This window comes from Cylas formicarius, unplaced genomic scaffold (assembly GCF_029955315.1).
Source record: "Cylas formicarius isolate icCylForm1 unplaced genomic scaffold, icCylForm1.1 PGA_scaffold_8__14_contigs__length_24414737, whole genome shotgun sequence".
NCBI classification, from domain to species: Eukaryota; Metazoa; Arthropoda; class Insecta; order Coleoptera; family Brentidae; genus Cylas; species Cylas formicarius.
The window spans coordinates 4346389-4364124 of record NW_026844361.1 but is presented as its reverse complement, the minus strand read 5'-3'; the positions used below and the strand labels follow the sequence as shown (position 1 = coordinate 4364124).

The window sequence follows — 17736 nt, the reverse complement described above, 5'->3', positions numbered from 1 at the left end:
TTTTTATTAGAAGTAAAGTAAGTTCTAAAACTTGCTGGGTTCATAATGTTATCTTGTATTAGCACTTTGCATTATTTTGTCTGATATTTCCTAAGAGGAAGTATTTCATTGATGGGACTGCAATTTTAAAACTGCTTTCCGAACTTACAGCTTTCGTCGAAGTAAAAAAAAATATCCACTACACTCATAGAAAAAACGTAGTAAATAAAAAAAAAAGATAACGACTTGATCAAAATTAAATATGATTTTGCTGCAATTGTGCTTGTTAATTAATCAATAACAAGTATAATATCTTCTTGAAACTAAAATATGCATGACAATTTTTATTACTCACTATTATTGAAACAAAAATATTGTCTGCATTTGGATTGAAAAGGAAACCATTCAAATTAAAATAACAGATAATAAAATAACCATGGCAAAATATTATTTTAAATGTTTAAAATAATATTTTAAATATGTTATAAATTTAAAACAAACAGACCATCGTTATCCTTAGACTAGAAAGTTCTATTTTTTAGTTTCAAGCACATGCAATATTAATGCAACAGCAATGCAAATTTCTTCTTTTACCCCTTACACAATTTAAGAAATTAACTACTCTTAAAACCAACAAGAAAACGGCTACAAAAACTTCAAAACATTAGAAGAAAAAGAGAACGCAAGAATGTCCTTTTGTAATAAGCAAGTAAAAATTTGTTTTGGACAAAATTCCGTTCAAACAAACAAGCAAATATTAAATATAGGTAAAAAGAAAGTTCTTGATGTTTTAAACTAAAAATACAAATCATTATCAAAATATTTTCAAACGGATCGAGAATGTTATATTTTGATTAATTAAATAGTAGAAAAGGTTTGATTTATTACAGGGTGATATCTTGTGCGTTTATAAACGCATTTTTTTTCTGAGTGTACAATAGGTTGGTTCGATTATTCGGTGACATTTTACAATTTAGGCATATTTTGAATCTATTTTAAATTATTTTTATGGTTTAATTTTTTTTTTTTTGATCCTTATAACAATTTTGTAGTTTTTCACTCAATTTTTTCTTAATGTAACTGACGTTATAGTGCTATCAAAGATTTGTTTGTATTTGTTTAAAAGCTAAACAAGTTATTTGTACTAAAGATTAGTGAGGAACTAGTGATTTTAATTGGGTGCCATCGAAGCCATGGACTGCCATGTGAGTAATATCATGTACATCAGCATGGTTTCACGAAGAAGAGATCCACCACAACTAACCTTGTCTATACTCAGAATGTCTCAGATTGAACCCTGATTATCTATAACTGGAGGTGATTTATACTTGTAGTAGAGCTCGTTGATAGAGACTCAAGCTTAATTTTTTTCAGTATTTCTAAGTAAACTATTGTAGCTACCTTGTTCTGCTGTTTTAGATATTTATTTCTCGCCATATTTTCACAGCGATATTATATATGTTCTACGGTTTCACGATTTTTGCTGCACTTTCTGCATCTATCAATTGCTATTTCTTCCTAAAGGATATATTTTTGATAGTTTCTTGTTTTAATAATCTAATATTGTATACCAATCATAAACCATTTTCTGGAAAAAGAGTCCCAGTCTGTAGCTATTCCATGGATTTACTTTGATCTACTGTAAATTTCTGCAAGTTTCTGTCATCGTCAGTTTTTGTATCAAATGGCCTAAAATTTTCCACTCTCAAGTTTAGAGGTGTATATCCTATATCCGCTCTCACTATAGCTTGATGAAGTCCACTTTTTAGGTGATGAAAAAAAATTCTTAAGCCTATAATTAGTTGACTGCAGGCTTCCACAGCATTTTTTATTCCTCTACCTCCTTTTTCTTTTGGTAGATTTATTCCTTGGGTAGTGTTTTCTGTATTTTGTAAATTCTGTTCTTATCTTACTGTTTATTGTTTCGATATCTACTTGTATCCATTTAACTATTCCAAAGGAGCATTGAAGAACAGATATCGCATAGCTTTGGAAAGATTTCTTGAATTAAGTTTTTTTGTAAAAGATGGTAAAGACGTTATTCAAACTCTTTGATCAATGTGACTGTTACTTCTTTATGTTCTACTTTGTACTACTAAGTACTTGTATGGTTGACAGGTCGATGTTGTACACTCAGAAAACGTTTGACCAAACTCATCACCAAAAATTACTACGTAAGTTGAATATTACACTTTCTAATTATTTATTGATTTTAATACAATCGTATCTCAACATGCAACTCTGTTGAAGATACACGTTGTAACCGAACACAATGATTGCAAGGAATTTCCAAACACTCGGCTTATGGTAAACGAGCGAAATAATAGTCCCATATTGTTGGACTACACGCTCAGCGGTGTGCCCTTGAAGAGGTGTGACACGTTTAGACACTAATTTTACTTTTTTGGGGACGTATCAAGAATAACGCCAAGCGCATCCAAATTATCGGGCAACTATGTTAGAAACTGACCAACATCTCTACCCCTAAACTTGTTTACACAACTTTTGTAAGGAGTATACTGGAATATTCTTATCCAAGATTCATTTATAATCTGGTCGCCGATTTACGAAAATATTATTGCCAGTTTGCTGCTAGATATTATCTTCAAAAATTTGTGGCCACTCTACATAAACTCGTCAATAATTCTATACACTCTTCGTTCTTGCTGGAGGCAATCCATTTTTTAATTCTGCGCTAAAATTCCCTCCGTGCTGACCTTTTTTAATCATTTTAAGGGTAGGACCAATGTGATGGTCAGATCACCAATCAGATCACCAATTTGTCAAATCCATCTAAACCGTATTGCTGCCTTCCATTGATATAATTAGTACTCTGTTCTTTTTTTTGTTTTATTGTAAGTATTTTCTGTAATTGTAAAGGATTTTATTATGATGTTACCTACCTGGGATACACTTTTTGTGCATGTCCTATAATAATGTTATAAATCAATTTCGGAAACTGTTCGAGAATTCGAAGTGCTGAATATATCTAGTATTCATCCTCTAGCGTTTTTGGAATTTTTATAGAACTTGAAATAGAAATTTTTATTAACTAAACCTTAATTACTAAGTGAATTCATAGGAATTGGAAGTATTGATATCCAAAATCGGAAATTTAGAGGCATTGCTAGGAATTAGTGCACGGATTTTTGATCGTGATTTACTTCTCGGGGTTGTATTTTGTGGTCTTTACTTCTGTCTTCTTCAGTATGTCCATAAGTCTTTCGAATGGCAGCTTTTCCTGAAACTTAAAATGACATCTCTATTAAAACTTGCATTCCAAAGAGTGCTTATCGTATATCGATTCTAGATTTGAAACCAGACAGATCGTGCGTATTGCTCCTTTAATCGTTTCTATTACGAAAAAGTCGATTTAAAATATACACAACTCTCCCAATAAATGTCGTCGACAAAACAAAACGGCCCACATCTAAATAAACATAAAACCGCCAGTAAAAAGCGTACGCAGTCTGGTTACTTTGTTACACAAGCCTCTAGGAATGAAAAATTTAGTCCAAATCTTTCACCAATTCCGCCGTTAATTTTTTATATTCCGCGGAATCAGAGGCGTGCGAGCGGCAGTCGCCCGGATGCAGGTCTGTCGATTTCGACGGCCGTTCGGGCGAGGATAGGACGGCGAGCCCGTGACCCCGGACGGGACGTTTCATCGGCACCTCCTAAAATATTTTAATGCGCCCATAAACTCGATAATTTATCGCTAGGATTGTTTACGATAAAAGTCAGCTTTATTTACAGCTAATTTTTTTACGCGATATTCCTAAACGTTCGGTTGCGTATTTTTGTTGGAAATTGGCTAACGCCGGCAAAGAATTATCGATCCGGATTCCAACGGGATGAGGAGGCGAACTAGACTGCTCAAGGTTTATCATGGACAAGGTTTAATCTTTAATAAGTAGAGGATTCATCAAACAAGGAGCATTAAAGATACAGGTTATTGTTAACAGTGAATTATTGAATGAAATAAAATAACGTGGTGATTTGCAGTCTCGCCAGATGAACAATAACGAACAAGATATGATAAGAAGGAAAATACATCCCGTTTATCAAAACCAGATTGTTGCTACTTGGTGTAGGAAGCTAAAAGAAGATGAAACCCATATAATTGTTATTCCTGCCACCCTCCATACAGTTATTTGCAGAATGGAACGAAATCGCATAGACTGGCACACGAAAACAGATGTATAGTTTATTTAGATGAAACTTGGTTCGCTACAGACAGATAAGTATCGCTCTGTGCTACAATGGTCAGGTGTTTTTTGGACGATATACTTTTAGACAGACAGGTTTCTGCAGGACCACAGAATAGTAGTATAGCGTTGTCGGTTCTAAGCCACTTTCGACGGGAAATTTTCAATTTTCATGCAATTGGTTCACTTTGAAGTTAAAAAACATGCGTAGTTAAATTTCAAATATCAGTTGGTCCACCCTAACCACCCGAAGTCACAACGCAAGCGTATGAAGCATACATTTCTAAATTTAGTGTGTAGTGTTATATCTGGTACCTTTGATTTCGTACTATAATTATTTTAATATTACAATTACAAATTTAAATAACATTTATTAATAGCTACTCTGTAAACCATAGCTCTTTTCAAACCAACGAAAAAGTCAAAGTTTGTAAAGTATTGTCGGCTCTTTTTTTTAGCACTTTGTTAAGTAATTTGTTTGTAAAAAATATTGCGTTTGATAATATGAAATTGCCTTTATAACATACAACATACTAAATTTTATCATTTCCTTGAATTCTTATGCTGCTTCTTTTATAACAAAAGAGTTACATCTAATTCCGATGGAGAAACCAGCTCCCGAAATAAATATTTACTAATAAAAATATATTCCTCCATATTTCCCAGTATTACTACAAAATTTGGCCCTATTTCCCTATATTTCCATGTATTTCACTTATATTTCTCCTTATTTCCTCGAATTGCCTTATATAAAGCTTTTTATTAATTGTAATGCTTCATATAAAATATGTATATGGCTACACCAATTGATTTTAAAAAATATTTGTTTTTAACTATTTTTCTTTCGATAATATTTAAATGATTTACAAAAAAATAATATATACACATACTATAAATTTAGTGGTGCAAATTTTAATATATATGTGGTAAACAGAACCTTATCTTTCATTATTTGGAGCTGTTTCAATTTTGTAGACGCATGTTAACACCCAGGATAGTAGAATTTACGGGAAAAAGTTGACCGTTTTATTGTATTAAATGTTATTATATTCAATTTATTGAAGTTGTTGCTCATACTGCTATGGTATAGAAAAAAAGGTATAACCATTATTGGACTGTTAAATTTCGGCTCGGTAGAACAAAATTTTCCCATCTTGATATTTCCCTCGTATTTCTCTTGAGAAGGCAAGCATTTCCTAAGTGGTTTTCCCCTCGTGTTCCCATTAGCCCTCCATATGATCTGATAAAGAAGATATTGCCTAAAATTTTCAAATAGATAATCAAGCGTGCGTGTGTCATTTCTGCATTTGTTTTAGGGAGGTGCGAACCGGCCGCAGGTATGCTGATCGCCTGCGCGGGCTGTGACAAGCCGATCATGGATAAATTCCTGCTGAACGTCCTAGACAGGACTTGGCACGCAGATTGCGTCAGGTGTTTCGACTGTCACACGCCTCTCACAGACAAATGCTTCTCCAGGGAGGGCAAGCTCTTCTGCAGATCGGATTTCTTCAGGTACAGTACAGTATATATGGCGTCGCTCGGGTCAGATATGTCTCCGACGTATATTTTCATATACATGTATCCCCATTGTACCTAACTTATATAGAGGTATATGTAGACATAGAAGATGTACATGTACTATAATGGAAGTGTATATCAGGCTTATGGAGTACTTCAAATGTTAAAATGTTCAATCTGCCTGCCCCGGGAAACACAATACCTACTCAGGTAAGACGTCGCGTCTTACCGTCTTCATTCTAAGCTGTTATTTTAGATTGTGATTACACAGAACTTTTCTCATCCCGTATTCTGGGCCCGTCTCCTTTGCAAGTATTCATATATTTGCTTTTATGAATGTTCAATTCTAGGCCTAATTGTTCACTCTTTATTAAGTCTTGAATATTGTCACTACTTTAGATAAAACCAAGATTCACACGAAATCTACAGTATCATTTGTCAAAATATATTAGCGAACTAAAACAACAGGTGACAAGTTTCTCTGAAATAAAAATGTCAAATACAGACCTCCATATAGAAAAAAAAGGGGGCAATTAACAAAAAATTACTTACCGATAACAACATTAACTAATTAATGTTAATTATCCCACTGATAGCAAATCGTCTGCCTAAGTTAGTGTTCTTTGATCTTTTACAAAAATTTCCTTCCGGATTGAACTACATACATAGCTGAGCATTGATCTTAACCTTCCAAGGAGTTAAAATTCGAGTAAAGTTCCGAAATAGGAGATTGGAACCAGACAGCAGTTCTGAAAATTGATTGATACAATAACGTTTAGAGTAGATGATGGCCAGTGGCCATGGTTATTTCACATTTCGGATTGGCAATGAACTTAAATGAAACTAAATTAAAGTATAGAACGAGTAAAACAGTGCTATTATTAGGAGACGGTAATAAATGCAACGCAAGAAATACGGTGTCGTATTGAAAAGGCAGGATCAGTGTTTCTCAATGTAACTGTTTTGAACCCATAATAATTTTGTTATGTCCGCTCAGTCCTCCTGAATTAAGTAAAAGCACTAACCAAAGAAACTACCAGAAGATCGGAAACATGTAAACTCAGTCACTTAGTAATCAAGAAATGTTACGAAGAATGAATTGATAATTGATAGATAGCATAAAATTTCGGATATTCCAGTGCCACGATCATGATGAGCAATTCATATCGAGCCGACGGAGAACGTCATGGTTGGCAAATCTAAGTACGTGATTCTGGAACAAATAGAATAGGAATAGCCATTTTGATAGCCAACGTCCGAAACAGATAGGCACTTAGAGAAGAAGAAGAAGATTGACCTGTAAATTCTAGATGGAGTTTCTGAAGAGAAGGCACTAAAGGACAATTTTAATTTTATATATATATGATATAATATATATAGCAATATATATGATTCATCATTAAAAGCATCTCTAGATGGAGATTCACAGACAAATATGTCAGTATTGACATATCAGAGCATACATATTCCATGTTATTCCATGCTATTCCATTGCTATCTTCACCAAGGGTTTCTTTCGAAATCTCTTCAGAGGAGGACAATGGTGGGGACCAGAGGCGGTTTTTTCTTAATCCTCCTTTTTTAACATTTCTACCATCTTTTTCCGTTCTTTCTTGTGGACACTGGAATTGTCCACGTAAAGCCGCCTCATCACCTTTTTTAGGAAAAAAAACTTAAGAGCTAATGTACGCTGACCATAAACCATATTAACACGTTATTTCCCACACCGACTCCTAATGGCGGGCCATTTAAATATTCGAATATCGAATTTCGGCGATAAATTACAAAGTTTATCTCGCGAGGTGGTCCCTCCAAATCCCTATTTACGGTAGCTCAAAACCACACACAACAAGCGGCATGTTGCGCTTATCTCGGAAGCCCGGCCAAAACGAATCTGTCGTAAACATGTTAGACGTGTCGAAAAAAAAAAGAGTTTTTTCCGTATTTAATTGAGTCGTTTGTTTATCGGAATAATAGCCTAACGGTTGATTTAACGCTGAATACTAATTTATTTATTACATTCGATTCGTCGGACTATATATACACAAAAACACTACTGTAGAATCGAAACGTCCATTGAGTCAATGATGCTCAATAATATGTTCACTGAAATTATTATTATTTGATTTAATTCAAACCTTATCTGTTTTAAAACAATAATAAATGTAATTGATTTGATAGAATGCGTTCATCATACTTTACACATTCATTCATACAAGCTGGCATATATCATTATAATTAGCAGAAAATCTTAATAATGTGAATTCAAAACGTTTAAATTATCGATGAATGAGGAATGTAATACACGTACATTAAATATATCATCAACCAACCAGTAACGAACACATCGGATACATGTTAAGAGATATGTGGTTGTAAAGAACAATTACAAGATTAATTAAATTAATTGATTATGAATTCTTGTTAAACACTGTTGGTTCCTTCAGAATATAGACTAAACTAATACAGGCATATCATCTTTGTTATATTGATTATCGTAATCTATGAGACTAATTGATGCCTATAATTTATAGTTAAGACTGGAAATCCCGTCTCTATATTTTTCAGCTTTAAGTAGCTGTTCTTAAATGCGAGAATAGATTTGTTTTATTTTGAATAAATATCCCTAACTGAAAGAATTTATTTTTAAACTTAAACAAGTTATCGGTTTTCTACATTTCAAGGTCTAGATGCTGATGGTAATAAATTCAATATTTTACATCAAAGTTTTAACTCAAATAAAATAAATTTTCTATTCTAAACAAATATATATCTTTCTATTAAGAACACTTTTCGAAGACTACTCATTCATTCATTTATGCAAACATATACATACAGGTTGTTACTGAATTGATATCGTATAATGTAATGAAAGAAATGAAAATGCGTTTGTCTACTAACACTCAAAAGAAAAGTCATTGCTAATCAGAAAATAATGATCAAATAACGGATGATTCACCAACACGCTTATTTCTTGTGTCTAATGGCGGATAATCTCTGTTTTGATTGGATCTTTAAAACATAGATGGCGCTTCAATTATCATCCCGAAAAATAATAAAATTAAAATGTACTTTATCAACGATAGTTTTAAAGCTATATTGCGTGTATTAATGCCCTCCTTTAATTAATTTATAATATATAATTAGTTATACTATCACAGTTTGTAAGAGTGTTTATGATTTGGGGTTCGATATTTGGTAAAATCTGTAGCTATCAAACATTTTTGCTCTCTTCATCCTAGTTCATTGAAATCGCGTAACCAAAACATAACCCGAATGGTAACGACACACATAAAACAGCCATAAGTAATTTATGAATACTTTTAATTTATTCTCTTCCTATAGCGTTTTCTATTTGATACATGAAAACGCCATATTTTTGCTTATAAAAAAACATCCGATTTGTGTCAATGTGCAATTTATATAGCCGCTTTTTTTGGTATTAAGAAACTGACCTATTAAAATTCAGAAACTTATGAAGCAACTAGGAAAAAATTTTTTGAGAAAGTCTATTCAACATGCGCATGCGCTAGATTCAAAGTCTCGCTTATGACTTTGCGACATTCAACGACCGACGTGGCCGCTGGCAGATCGTCAATAAGATTAAGAGATTCAACCATAAACTAAGTTTATTATTGGATTAGATGCCGTAACAATAATATATGATCAATATTTCATTTATTCACAAAAATAAAACAAGTGAAATGGCGGAATTTGCGAATTTAAGCTTCTTTTATGGTGTTTGTTCCCCAATTCATAAATTCTGCCAGAATTTCTTCTGGATGAAAGTATCGAAGTTTATATTTTCGTCCATTACTTATCATTGCATAAATGGGGAATCCAGAGTTTTTAACTAAAACCCTAACTTATCTTCCATTTTTATGTTTTTATTAATATTTCTACTAAATCATTAAGATGAAATAGAAATTAAAATTGAAAAATAATACATTTATATTTTTTTTACCTTTACGATGCATATAAAGTATTTCAATCTGGACTCATTTCACTGTGACACGTGCTTTTTACTTGTGTCTCCAAGGAATTCTTTGTTTAAAAAGCAAGAATATTTCGCTTTTTTAGCGTCAACAGCTTTTTCACCGTGTCGAGAGCCACTTCCGGCGTTTTTGAGTCACAAATTTAGAAATGATCGGAGGTTTTTAAATAGTTTACATTTACATTTTTTGTCAATTTTGCTGGTCTCGTACGACAATTCGGTATTATTCTCAGAGATTTCCGCTTTATTTGTTATACGGTTACCAAGTATTTTCCAATATTTTTCGGAATTTTCCAAGATTTTAACATATTTTATCATAAATCAACAAAATTCAGCACGCAGAATAGGCGCATATAGTGTTAATTTAGGACGTCATTACATGACCTAACCTAAAAAAATATATAAAAAGTAAAAAAAGTTTTTTGATTTTGACCATAACCGTTTTGTTATGACCATTCAGAGAAGAGATTTATTTATGTTTTTCAAAGCGAAAACCGTACACCGGATTGAAAAATTTCTTTAGAAATGATTGGAGATTGTAAGAATAATTTTTATTTTAACAGTGGCGTGCCATCAACGTCTGCCAAAATAGACAGGTAAAATTCTGTACGCCCGTCACTGGTGTATTTAAAAAAAAATGTGGTACACTAAATGATGTCTATTACTGCATAGTACATGTGTGAGAAATTTATTAAAACACACCATTTCACAACGGGAGCGAGTAAAAAACATGTCAGTGTGCCCCTGAATTCTGGGTAAAAAGGGGCAACATAGCTACTTTTTATTTTTGCAATAAGCAAAGGGGCTGGAGGGGTGTCCAAAAATTCACAACTTCCAAGAACATGACAAAAGGCTGTGAAAAACCTGTTTGCTGTTATTATAACCGAGATACCCCTTAAAACCATGGAAAAACGGACACACTGTATACGTCGAAGTTTTTATTCGTCGTCGCAAGAATCGAGCCGTGCCGCCATTAAAAACCCTCCGACCACGACAGTGCGTCGTAAAAACTTCTTACGAACCCTGGCGACCGCGGAAAAAAAGCAATAGAGGCCGGTTCCCGTTTCCAGTTTCCGACGCAGTCGAAATAACCGATTGGTCACGCGAAAAGGGGGCCCGGGCGTTTTTGGGGGCCCCGATTTGACCGCGACGTTTCGTTTTTTTTACGACCCCCGAAACGGGCTCGTTAACTCGAAAACGTGTTTGTTACGCCACATCGACGAGCAAGGCGAACCTTGAACACGTTACAACGCGTAGACCGAAAAAGGGTTTAATGCAATTTACTTATTTATTTATTTATTTATTTATTTACATATTTATTTATTTATTAACTCACTACAGCGGGAGGCTTTCATTTTACAAAATATCATCACATATACAATGTATCCCAGCTTCCTTCTCTAGACAGGGATCTCCGCTCCTATTCTACCTACAGCAAAGGTTAAATGAGGAAAAATTTACAGGAAACTTAGTACATTTGATAACCGGCTTCAGATTAACGATCTTTCGTTTGGTTTGGAAAATATCGTCGAAAAACGCAACCCGCCCTAACTTTCATTTTTTGGGAAGAGCATAAAACTTCCAGTTGATGATGTCTCACAGGTGCACGAAAGATTTGATCAAACTTCGTAAAGTCTGAATTATTTTGTAAGTAGGCGATTTATTTAAGATTAACATTAATAAGTAACGCTAAAAAACGTTTATGCGACTTCTCAACTCAGTCCGCCGTTTTGGGCAAATTGCCATCTGTGTGCCTTTTAAAAGATGGCAGGAATATTTAGAAAGCATCCACCCACAGTTTTGATGAACGAGAACAACACATTGATAATGGAAGAAGAGCAAAAACAATCGGCCTGGGAAAGCTACGTGAAAGAATTGTTTAAAGATGAAAGGCCTGTCGAATTCGGAATACCCAATTCACAATATCATATCATATCATAACAATATCATAACATATCGAGAACTGAAATTGTGCATGCTATCAATATCGGAAAAAATAACAAAGCATTCGCACTTGACAACGTTCCTTTTGAACTAGTAAAGCCTTCGATGACGACAACACCAAACACGTTGTGGAACTCTTCAACCAAATTTACACCAGTGGAAATTTACTTGATGAATGGCTGAAATCTACGTTCATCACAGAGAAGAATTAGTATCATGAGCCACCTGCTGAAGGCTAAAAAACCGAGACCAGCGCAACGACGTATTTGCCTGCTTCATTGATTATGAAAAGGCCTTCGATCGCTTGCAGCTTGCAGCATTGAAGTGCTACAAAGTGCAGGAGTGGACCAAAAGGACCTCCAAATCATAAGAAACTTATATTGGAACCAGACAGCAAATGTACACATTGACAGCCAAGGCTGTATTCTCTCTCCCCTTCTGTTTAACTTGTATTGAGACATTATTTTTATAATGGCACTAGAGAGAACGGACGTAGGCATTGTGGTAAATGGGGTACCAATTGAGATACACTGACGACACTGTTATCATGGTGGAAAACATAGAAGACCTTCAAAGACTTCTAGATGGTGTGAGCACCATCAGCTGAATATATAACTAACCAAAACTGAATTTATGATATTTAGCCGCTCACCACATGAAAATGCTCATTTGAAACTAGACGAAGCGCGCGTAGAAAGAGTCAGAAGGTTCAAATACCTAGGGTCTCTGATTACAGATAACCTTGACCCGGCTATAGGAATTAAAACCCGATTTGAGATTGCGCGTTCCAGTTTCTGTTCTGTGAGGTTAGTGTCCTGCAATAACAGCTTGAATATACATCCTTCTATACGGAGTCGAGCCTTGGACACTGACCATCTTAAACCGTTTGGAAGCATTTGAGATGTGGAACCTTCGGCGAAGCTTACAAATTTCGTGGACTGCAAGAGTGACCAACGAGGAATTCCTGAGAAGAGCAAAGACACATCGTGAGCTCATCACAGCTGTTAAGCGAAGGAAAGTAGTACATCTGGGATATATAATGAGGTGCGCAAAATACCATTTCCTCAGCACGATTATGCAGGGAAAGATTGAAGTTAGACGAGGAGTTGGTAGAAAGCAGATGTCCTGGCTACGTAACATACACGACTGGACTGGACACCGGGCAGCAGGACAACTTTTTAATCTGGCAGAAGGCCGATATGTTTTCTCCCAAGTGGTTGCCAACGTTAGATAGCTGATAGAGTACTGAAAGAAGAAGAAGAAGGATCTTTTAAAAAGGCAAAGTCATAACATTTACTTTAATTTACTGATTTGCAATTGCAATTTGGACCAGATATTGTACCATTTAATGAAATAATCCTGTCTTCAAACTGCTCGCCTAAGAACTTCTTGACTTGAATATTATTGTGATACAGACATCCATCCTGGTGAAACAAGGTACTGCTGAACTCATCTTCGGCTTCATAAAAGTTCTAGGTACATCTATCCGTTTAAGCGGTAGTAATTACGTTAATTCTAAATGTAGACCTATCGCTGCCATTTCATCAGGGTTTGCTTAAACAAGCTCCTATCGAACCACAATACATGATTTACAAAATCGAGATCTCGTTGTTGTTTTGTTGTTGTTATTTCCTAGTATACCTTCTTGGACTATTGTGAGTTTGGATGGATGATACTTAGTCTTATTTAACACTCTCTGTATCGTTGATTTTGACACGCCAACAGTATTTACCCATAAACAAGTTTTCGTTGATAGCTTCTAAAACATTCCCTTTGGGGATTTTAATTTTCAAAATTGGGTTTTATAAGGTTGCCGTGGTTTCCAGACACATGCATTTCTGCGTGACTGAGCTACAGCGCTTGCATGTCAAACTTTTTTTCATTTGATCATGGAATACCGGCCATTTTCAACAGGTATCATCAATTTGCTATGTTTATGATTTTAATGAGAGAAAACGTAACACTTATTAAAATGCAACTTTGATAGTCTGAGGTATTTAACGTCAACGTCAGAACCCTCCTTACAGGGGAAGAAGGTATCGATTAAATCATGATAAATTAACAAAATAATTAAGACCTAACTTTACGAAGTGTGATAATAGTATATTATGCAACAAGTGTTGTAAATGGCATTTGACTCACGAGTTTCTTTGACACGAGCGGAGCGAGTTTTTAATAAACGAGTGAGTTAAAAAGTTTACCGAACGTGTTGCATACTATGCTTTTTCTACGAAAGTTAGTTTAAAAGTTTAAAAGTTAGTTAGAATCCATTCACTGACATGACCGTCAGTATTGATAGACGTCAAAATTCAAAGCGTGGGAAATATCTCCGAAAACATACGATTGCTCCCAAATCCGTGCGGTAAAATTCCGGAAATGTCCGAAGTGGCTCGGATTCATGGGAAACGAAACTGACGTGGTAAATTGACGCTTCCCGCACACTAGATTGGTGGGTAATTAGGTATTTTACAGACGGGAGTATAAAAAAACTTTTGTGCGCTTGGGAGATATCACAAAACTGGACATTTCACGTACTCTTTCAAAAAGGTTAGTGACAGATCGCAAATCTGAAGCCGGTTATGAAATGCATCAATTTTCCTGTAAAACTTTTCCCATTCAACCTTTGCTGTTTACATATTGCAACATATTTTACAATTTTCGCAAATTAGAACAATTTTTATAATTTGATTATTTAATGAAATTATTTTTAAAATTATGTAAAGTAAAGGGGCCCAAAGCCCCAAAGGCGAATGAACACCTACACGCTTCTACATTTGTTTGAAAAACAGGTAACTTTATTTGATAATAATAGCCATGGATAATTTTGTATCTCAGAAGAATGCAGTGCATACCCATTTTAACAAAAAACTCCCTGCGAGATGCAAGAGTTTGCCACCCTAATCTCTAAATCACTTTAGTACATCTCTTTCAAAGTTCATTGCTTAAATTATCCCCGGAAGGGATATTCAAATAGCAGCCTAACTAAAGTTACATAAGACTTTACTCTAGTTCCTTGTTGAGCTTATTTTAAATTTCTCATTGCAAAATTAAGAATTTGGTAGGAATGAACGACAAGTTTACCAATGTGTTTATGCCATCTTTCATTTCATGAAAATGTGGCCTCGGGACACACTGTACAAATTCTTCATGTTTCACAAGAAGCTTTAATGCCACAAGTGTGGTAAACGGCATTTGAGCCACAAGTGCTTAATAAACGAGTTATTATCCTAACCTAACGCTTATGAATAATTTATAACTCTCTCCGAACGTTATGGACACTAAACATTGATAACGATAAAACACAACAAAATTGTTTCAATGGAAAATCAAAACTCTTGGAAGGTTGGCTACAGCATTTCGGAGGCAATCAACCATATTTTTAGGGGTAGTAGCGCGCGTTTGATAAACAATATCTTTTCTTCTAACCTAAAGGTTAGGCCACGAAAACAAACTGCCCTTTTCTATCCAACGGTTTGGATAAGTCTGGTCTAAAATAAAAACTAACCAAAACTAACTTTGTGTTGCACATATCTCTTGTTTGTTATACAGTTCTAATTAGTTTGCATTATTTGGTAGAACAATATATAAATGCAAATTGACAACTACAATATTAGTCTTCTTAAGCTTAGATGGAGTCATTTCAGGACCGCCAAGCGTTTTCTCCTGGCCGATTTAATTAAATTTTTTTTCAAATTTTTAGAAACATCCGTTTCCCCAATACCGTACCTCGTTGCCCTTAACAGGTATTACAATAAAATTATACTGTTAACTTTTGGTATAAGTAAAAATTAGACTCTAAAATAATCTAATAAATAAATTGCCCCCACTCCCGTCGCGGTCATAAAGACTCTCGAACGTTTCGCATGAATATTTCGTAGCCCTCCTCATTTGCTTGATAAGAGCGGTGCAAAAACGGGGGTGGGGAGGGGGGAGGCTTAGTAATTTTTGTTTAATCCCCCCGATAATTGTTATTAACTTGACTGCGGCCCGGGGAACGTTTTAAGCGGCCCGCTTCCCCCTCCTTTTTTTACAATTCCGTATTAGGGGGTAATCTTTGTACGCCGCCCGTTCCTCAAAACGATTACCATAAATAAATGAGGAATGTTCTTTTATCGCCGCGAAGGGGGCCCGCTATCAAGAGGTTAAAGTGACGTTTGATCCCGACTCGGGGGCGGATAGTTAATGTATATATTCGTAAGAGAGGGATGTGTTTGGACGCGATAAAATTGAACCCGCGCGCCCTCACCACCACCAGTGGCGGATCTTTGGGGGGCTCTGTGCCGTAAACTAGAAGCTAAGAAGAAAGAAATTTTAAGGGCGGTTAAGGGGTGAATTATATCCTCTATTAAATGAGAAGCATTAAGTTCGCGTAACGTCGTGCTTTGTTCAGGGTGAACATTTTTGCAAAAGGATATTATGAGTAAGTTTTGCTCCATTAAAGGTGCATGAAAGTCCTTACTTAATGGCAAAAATAAAAAATTCCTACTTCAAATTAGAGTCTAATTAGTCAAATAATATACATTCATGGAATAAACTAGGGATTCTATTTCAACAGCATAAAATATACAGGGTGCGTCGAAAAAGAGATGTCCACACCAAGTTCCTTTTACCTCTTACTTTTTATGAGCAAGAGAATAAAAAACAGAAATTCCATTTTGAAATGACCAAATAAGTTGCTAATACTTGTAAAGTTACATTTCCGTCAGTAATAAAAATTAAAATTTTATTGGATATGGTGACAAAACGAGAACTGAAGAAGTTTGTAATTTGTTTTACGCAAAATATTGAGAAACGTCAATTATAAGATCCACAGTGAGTAAAATTGAAATATGCGTGAAATTTGGTGCAAAATTCGATAAGGGATTTTAAAAAAATGATGTTCCGTACACCCTGTATATGTTCTACTTAAGAAAAAAATAATGATCCAAAATCCAATATTTTAGTTGTTCAAAACTAAATTTCATTTATTCTGAATTGAACTACCGATTACCTACTAACTAACACAACTAACCAAAACTAATACGCAGAGTTTTCTCTCATCTTAAGCAATTTATTTTTTATAAAGAACCTTAAAATTTAAATTCTGTAACTGTTTTTGAATTTTGAACCCTACGACACTATTTTGTAAAATACAAAATCGAGGAATTTGGTTTTCCCAAAAATATTTCATAGTCCATGTCTGATAATTTAGTTCTTTTTTAGTTTCAAGGTATTATGCACCTAATTATAACTTTTGTCCCACGCATTTAATAGGTCTCATGGTTTAAAAATGTACCCTTTTTGGATTTATTGGCGTATTATCTGCCAAACTTTACTTTGTAATACCACAACAAAAAGTTGATGAAAATAAGTAAATAATCCAGCTTTTTTTGTTTCTATTTCTGTTTACTTTGAATAAAATTAAATTTTAGAAAATGCGAAGTCACAAAAATGTTCAGTGAATTATTAAAATTTTGATTTTATTCTTCTTATTCTAAAAAATCCTAAAAATTCACATAATAAATAAAAATTCCAGAAAAAAGGAAATAAATATAGTTTTTCAGGAATTCTCGAGGTTTTTTTTTTGGCACTGATGTTTTCTAATGTCAATAGTTAAGAGGGCGATTTTTGGATATATTTTAAAAAGAAAACTTTTTATGAACATACGTAAAATTTTCAAAAATAAAATATATTTTTTAATATCTGTAATACCACTTCAGATATTTCAATAAAATTTGGCACACATGCAGACATGTACATCAAGAGGCATTATTTTTCTTAAGGAAATCTGTGGCGTGCCACTGACTGCTTTGAACAAAAGTATTCATGTTAATTAAGTTAGGCACTGGTTAAATCAAGAACTTTTTTTATGAAAAATAGAATATATATCTAGTGTCCTTCAGAAAAAAATATTAAAATATTTACTTCTACAGTTTTAATGAAATGATATAATATCCTGACAACAAGGTAAAATAATAAACGATTCTTATTTAAATAAAATAGTTTAATAAAACAGATAGACAATTATATTATATTAACGATATTGTTATAACCATGCAGAGAAACTAAATTTCTTTAGAAATGACTGGATATTGTAGAAATAAATGTTATTTT

The 17736-nt window shown here is 34.2% G+C and overlaps 1 protein-coding gene across 1 annotated transcript in view; it reads left to right on the top strand.

Moving 5' to 3' along the window:
- Positions 1-17736, top strand: part of LOC132706246 (LIM/homeobox protein Lhx1) — a 139350-nt gene that overhangs the window by 13506 nt on the left and 108108 nt on the right. The window contains exon 2 of the mRNA XM_060677461.1: positions 5504-5699. Within this exon, the coding sequence (XP_060533444.1) occupies positions 5527-5699 (173 nt within the window). The 5' untranslated portion in view covers positions 5504-5526. The remainder of the gene's footprint in view (positions 1-5503; positions 5700-17736) is intronic.